This window comes from Lygodium microphyllum, chromosome 7, assembly GCF_053477565.2.
Source record: "Lygodium microphyllum isolate KBCC chromosome 7, Lygodium_microphyllum_v1.1.10, whole genome shotgun sequence".
Classification (NCBI taxonomy): Eukaryota; Viridiplantae; Streptophyta; class Polypodiopsida; order Schizaeales; family Lygodiaceae; genus Lygodium; species Lygodium microphyllum.
In genome coordinates, this window is record NC_141141.1 from 103,005,430 (window position 1) to 103,012,551 (window position 7,122).

General features: G+C 41.5%; 1 protein-coding gene across 1 annotated transcript; it reads right to left on the bottom strand.

Annotated features, from left to right (window-relative positions):
• Window positions 1–5,052: 5,052 nt before the first annotated feature.
• Window positions 5,053–6,583, bottom strand: LOC148033780 (histone H3.2). The gene has a single exon (XM_087681766.1). It carries the CDS (start codon window positions 6,527–6,529, stop codon window positions 6,119–6,121), a length of 411 nt encoding a protein of 136 aa, XP_087537892.1. The 5' UTR covers window positions 6,530–6,583; the 3' UTR covers window positions 5,053–6,118.
• Between the last annotated feature and the right edge of the window lie 539 nt (window positions 6,584–7,122).

Sequence of the window (7,122 nt, forward strand, 5' to 3'; positions counted from 1 at the left end):
AACAATGTGTCCCAAGTATTCCACCTTAGTTTACACAAATTAACACTTGGTCTCCTTAGCAAATAAGAAGAATAAAATAACCTATGCTACTTGAAAACATCAAGTATCTTTCTCATATGCATCAAATTCTCCAATGATGTGCTATAGATGAGAATATCATCAAAGAATACTAAGATGAATTTGAAAAGAAAGTGCCGTAATATATTATTCACGAGGCTATGACTAGTGGCTAGGGTAGCTTTCAACCCAAATAGCATAAGCAAAGAATGATAAAGCCCTCGATCACTCTTAAATGCTATCTTAATTTTATTATATTCTCATATGAATATGATGGTAGCCTAATCTCAAACCTATCTTTGTAAAATACTGTCTCCTTAAGCTCATCAAGTAAGTCATCAACTCTAGGGATGGAATACATGTTCTTAATAGTGATATTGTTGAAGTCCTTGTAATCAATACACAATCTAAAGAAACCACCCTTCTTCTTAACCATCAAGATTAAAGATGCATGAGGTGAAGAACTAGGCTCAAAAAATCCCATCTCTAACAAATCTTTAATCTACTTAGCAACTTCTTCACATTTGCATTTGGAGTCTGTAAGGTGGCTTATTTACTTGATTTGAGTGGGGCTCTAAATCTATGGAGTGATCCACTGCTCTCTTGGCAAGTAGGGGTATAGATACTTAGAACAAGCCTCTTTACTCATCTAAAAGAGCTTCAAATGCTAAATTATTTGTAGTTGATTCCTCAAACTAATCTATAACCTCTTTATTAAGATGTAAAACAAACATCCAAGAGCGTTTCATAAACTCTTTTTTGAGCTACCTCCTTGTAATAAAGGGGTTCAACCCATCTCCCAATTACACTCACTTGCACAAATAATCAAAGCACAATAAGGCAAACACATACCCTTAAGGAGCACACATCCTTTTCTATGGTAGAATTATGGCTTGAAGATTGACTTGACCCACCCAACAACATTAATAGCCCTCATCATATTATTCATTTCCTTCTTCTCATTGACTATACACAAGCTTCGATCTACAAAAGCAAGAGAGACAAGTTTATATACACCAACAATAACCCAATATTGTCATGTCATTACTAGTCAACCTCATCATGACCCACCAACACTAGCCACACAATGCTATCCCCTGATTGTAGAGTGGCATGGGATTGCCACATGTCTAGGATGGGGTAATGTTAACCCTCTCTAGAAAAGCATAGGACTGCCATATATTTAGGAGGGGGTGATGTTAACCCTCTCTAGAAAATAAAGGAAAGCAAGGAGAAAGATGAGCATATAAAGAAAATTGCAAATTTCGAAAAAGAGACGAAAAAAATTGTTCATCAAGTGCTTGTAATTTTAAGAAGAACGTTATTTTATAAATTATTCAAGATAACTATGCTTGCTTTCGTGCGAATTGTAATAATATTTTAGGTGAGACATGAGCGTAACACTCTCACCTCAACAAGTTGAAAAGGACTTATAATCAATAGGGTATGCACAAATGAGAAATAAACACTTTAAGCCAACGGTATAAGAGGGTGTCCAAAAAATCAAGGACATATAAAAACTAAAACATGAAAGGATAAATTCATCCTTATGGTGTGCCAACTTGTGGAGCTCTATTCTTTCATCTTGCTCACATCTTGCTTGAGAGAGAGAGAGAGAGAGAGAGAGAGAGAGAGAGAGAGAGAGAGAGAAGCAAAGTGAAGGATCAATGTGCATGAAAGTGTTACTTCTTCTTCTTCTTCTTTTTCTTCTTCTCTGCAAAACAAAGTGAGATTGATTATTTTCACCACAAAGTGGGCTATGGATGGTAGTCTTATGGTATTGATCCTTTGTGTATGATATGCTTATTACTAAGAAATTTGTGTTGAATGTGGCTGTACTAAAGAAAAATTGCATGAAATATTCAATAGAAAGGATATTGCATGAAATATTCAATAGGAAGGATTCGAGAAATAGAAGTCATATTATTGGCATTAGGATAATGTAGGATAGAGACAAGAAAGTTCTCTTATCTTTCTCAAAAAGTGTACATTAAGAAAGTACTTGAGCATTTCACATGTTGTTCATATGTGTGAAGGATGTGCAAAAGAAGGGGAAGAGGTTTAAGGATTAAATAAGAGATGGTGCAATTGGTGGTAATTCTCCTTGCAACCTAATTTGTATATACATTTCAAAGTCTCACGGTGCTAAAGCATAAGCTCTAAAGGGTAGATCTAAACTTTTGGGTTATAGAAGGGAACTTCCAATTGATGCGATTGTGCATAATGTTGGCACTAGGAGTGTTGGATGTTGCATGACAAATGCATATATCAAACATCTTTGAAAAGAAATGAGAACAAGGCTAAAGGCATGCAAGCATGACTAACGTCCTACAATGTAAGCTTCTTGGTGACAACAAGCTTTGAAGTGATGAGTGGGAATCGCACTTTCAAGGTGCACGAGGACAAAGTGAGTAGGCAAGCAAGACACCTACAAGATTGTGAAATATGGTTCACAAAGCTCTTTGGTCAATAACCTACAAGGGTGAGCACTTGCACAAGGAGTCTAGCAAGTCACATATTGACTACAAAAAGCAACATTCACATTCAATGATTATTTCTCTTTTGTAAATGAGTGCAAGGGCTTTCTCGTTATAAGTGTTTCACCTTGCAAGAGCTAATTATTTGTACACTTGTGAGATCACCTTGAGAAAACAAGTCACAAAAGTAGAGCTTCACAAAGAGCGTGTGAAACTGTGTGAGCAACATGCCATAGTGCTTGGATACAGCAGAGTCAAACAAAGAGCCCACAAACCTTTTATTGACTCAAGGTGAAAAAATACTTTTGACAATCTTTTCCAACATCATCCTTCTCGATGGTAATGTAATTGAAGCTTCTAATTCAATTTCTTGCATATGTGGGAAATTTTTCCTCGATCTTGATTGGCATAAGAGGGTTGTTTTTTATGTTAAGATTATGCATTGTATGCGTGTTCCCAAGGGAACACTTATTGGTCATATGTGTGAATGGTGTGCAAAAGAAGGCGAAGAGATTCAAGAATGACATAAGAGATGGGTGCAACCGGTGGCGATTCTCTTCCTAACCTAATTCATGTATCCCATTCAAAGTCTCATGTTAGCAAAGCATAAGCCCTAAGGGTAGATCTAAGTTTTTGGGTTGTAAAAGGTGACTTGCTACTAATGCAATTGTTTATGATGTCTACACTAGGAGTGTTGGATCTTGCATGACAAATGCATATATCAAACATCTTTGATGAGAAATGAGAACAAGGCCGAAGGCATGTAAGCATGACTAACGTCCTACTGTGTAAGCTTCTTGGTGGCAACAAGCTAGGATGTGGCGAGTGGGAATCGCACTTGCAAGGTGCACAAGGCCATGTGAATTGGTAAGCAAGAGACCTACAAGATTGTGAGATATGGTTCACAAAGCTCTTTGGTCAATAGCTTGCAAGGAGTCTAGCAAGTCACACATTGATTGTGATCAACATTCACATTATGTGAATATCTCACACTCCTTTGTAAATGAGTACAAGGGCTTTCTCATTGCAAAGTGTTTTCACCTTACACAAGCAAATCATTTGCACACTTGTGAGATCACCTTGAGGACACAAATCACAAAAGTAGAGTTGTACAAAGAGCGAGAGAAACTTTGAGTGAGCAACATGCACAAGTGCAAAGGACACAAGCGAGTGCAAGCAGAGAGCCCATAAACCTTTTGTGAGTGGTGTGCATACTACCAAGACAACCAAAATGTAAGAATATCAACTCAAAGTGCAAGTTCCATGGCCCAACTCTTTGTGCATGGAAATCACTATCATACTTATAATGATAGCCTTTACATGCATGCTCATGAGCTTCCACCATTCCGCCCACAAGCACCAATTGAACTACTTTCTTCTCTCATTCTCATTGTTTTGCATACACATAAATTACATGTTGTGCTTGTGACTCTACAACCTACCTATTATTCGCACTCCACACCAAATTCCAACCATTAAAGCTTGATACTTGGAAATATTTGCCAACTTCTATGGTTGGACTTCTCATTGTGATGGTAGAAAAAGCTTCCAATCCTTCATGCTCTCACAAGGCACTAGCTCATTGCTCTTGTAATCTATCTAATGCAATCTCAAAGCTTACCTCGTGGCCTCCTGATTTTCACCAATTAGCTCTAGCTTGGACTTCTAGACCATATGCAATCTTATGTTACTACTAAAAGCCTTACCCATCCTTCTCACCCTCTCCCACTCTTACACAAGCTCAATGGTGTCTTGAATAGCGCATGCAAAATAGCATGCTTTGCATTAGATAGATAAGGAAATAAAAAAGGAATAGAATAGGTGAATCTACAAGCTCATAGACATGGAATGTTTACACACCCTGAAGGCAATCGCATCACTAGACATTGGACAATGTTCCAAGGATTTGAATTGGTCAATCTTCATCTTTCCAAAAAGTTTCAGATCTAGTTTTTGTTCCCGTCGAGAGTAAATCTTTGAGAGCCTTAGGACTCAAGGTATGCTCACACACAATTTCAAAGGCTAGATAATGTCAATATGAGAGGAATGTCCTATAGACAAGGAAACTTCTCTAGTGACCAATAAATATTTACTAAGATACTCATGCATATGACTCCCATTGTAGTGGAATGTACCTACCCCTGCAATACTCCAAGGCCTATATGAGAGCAATGCAAGACTTACATACATCTTTGATGTTTGATAGCAACAAACTTTAGAAAAATTGAGAGATTTCAATGGGGTTTTTATCAACCCCATATGTGAAAATACAACGGCCTTTGTCATTGCTTGTTTGAGACATCAAAGAACAAACTCCACATAGAAACTTGTGTTAACCACTCAAAAGCAAAGTTAAGTGGAGAAGCATCAAAGCCAAGTGCCAAAAATTGACTTGAAAATAAATTAACACCTTAAGCACCATCCATGCATACTGCACAATTCAAAACTTCAATCACAAGAGATATGGACATTATTTTTGCAAACATTTAGGAGAGAGCCCAAGCTTGCTAGCATGCAAATTATAGAATCTCACAAAGGTAGAATAGGCAACTCTATTTACTTTAGTTGGTTTAGGTGTGATTAACTTAAGGAGGGTCCATGCAACGCCAAAAGGACCCACCAAACAACTGAATTCTAAATTTGATTGACCAAGGTTTCATCAACCTAGCTACAAAACTACACAAACCAACCCACCAACAAAGGCCTAAATAATGCTGACATTAGCCTCATTCCCCAAGCCCTTCCATGCCTCCTTGCATGCAAACCTACCTACAATTGGACCATCCTCAAAGATACACCTTTAAAGCATTTACTTCATGCTAAAGTGTAATCAATCTCCCAACCTCATATACATGTGTCCAATACACACAAGTGAGTGCCACAAACCTTCCCTTCAAGGCACATTTTCACAAGAGGAATCAAATCAGTAAGCTCAAGGAAACCCACACCCTAGATCATCAACCTAGATCAAGGCCAATAACTGCACGAGAACAACTCCCTTGACTGCTTCAAATCCAAACAAACATTCAATCCGCCCAAAACCCCTTAGGCCACATAATCCATTCCTTGTTGCATTCTGACTACATAAAGGCAAGATGCATGCCTACAGGAGATTGATGTGTCACATAGAGGATGAAGACGCCAAGCCATTGGAAAACCAGGCCAGGCCAGCCATGAATTTCAATGGGGCCCAAACTGTTGTGGGGATTCTAAGGCAATACTCTGATGCTAGGATTGTTTTCTTCACATCAGCAGCCGCATGTCCAGTACAACGCAACGATTACCCCCTTCTGTGCAGCAGTGGCATGCAGCGCATCTAACGTCTCTTGGCACACGAAGGCAGCTGTGTAAGGGTCCGGGGGACGAATGGATAACCACTCAAGATGCGAGGGCGGGAAGGCAGAATGCATGGGAGAAACACACTAGAGCGACAGCGGCTTACCCACGAGAGAGAAGAGCGAACAGTGAATTGATGCCAGGAGGCGACAGACTCAGGAAGGAGAGGTGGTGTAGACATACACCATTGGTCGTTTGCTTGCCTTCTCCGGGAAGGCAGGCTAGCCTTGCTACTACTTGGCGGCCGCTTAGGCTCTCTCCCCGCGGATGCGGCGGGCGAGCTGGATGTCCTTGGGCATGATGGTGACGCGCTTGGCGTGGATGGCGCAGAGGTTGGTGTCCTCGAAGAGGCCCACCAGGTACGCCTCCGCGGCCTCCTGCAGGGCCAGCACCGCAGAGCTCTGGAAGCGCAGGTCCGTCTTGAAGTCCTGCGCGATCTCCCGCACCAGCCGCTGGAAGGGCAGCTTCCGGATGAGCAGCTCCGTGCTCTTCTGGTACTTGCGGATCTCCCGCAGGGCCACGGTCCCCGGCCGGAAGCGGTGGGGCTTCTTCACACCCCCGGTGGCGGGGGCGGACTTGCGAGCCGCCTTGGTGGCCAGCTGCTTGCGGGGAGCCTTCCCCCCGGTAGACTTGCGGGCCGTCTGCTTGGTGCGGGCCATGCCTCCCTCGCTCTCTCTCTCTCTCTCTTCCTGCTCTGGTAGCTTAGACCCTGTTCACTTCTTCTCTACTGCCCTCTCCTTTCTGCGCTCTCTCAGACACGGTCGATGGCTGGCCGCGTTTGTTCTTCCTTTGTAGGAGGTCTGTAGGGCCTGCTGCTCTCTCTCGCGCGCTCGAATTTTGGGTTTTTTTTCCCACTCCCCGCCCCCCCCCCCCCTTCATCCAATCCGACGATCCACGCTTGGTCCATCCGACGGCATCCATCCGCGATCCTCGATCCGCACTTTCTGCTGCCTCCTTGCTCTCCTCTTTTATTATTTAAGTTGTTTGTTGCTCCAAGAAGCACCGTACCTTGGGCGGTTACGAAAAACCGAGGTTTGATGTAAAGTGAATTGTAATTTTTTTTCAAAAAATCTTTCAACATTGAAAGAAGAAGGTTTAAAATCTCAAACTTTTGAAAGTTTTTAATTATAAAAATGGCAAATATGTAGAAATCCCTGCAGACTTTTGATAGCATGCGCGAGACCCAAGGTGATTCCTAGCTCCGTAGCCAGAATCATGGACACTGTCCTCACGGAGATAGAATTAGGAGACA

Bases quoted from the DNA above. Each gene is read 5' to 3' on its own strand.
- LOC148033780 (XM_087681766.1), bottom strand. From the start codon at position 6,529: ATGGCCCGCACCAAGCAGACGGCCCGCAAGTCTACCGGGGGGAAGGCT.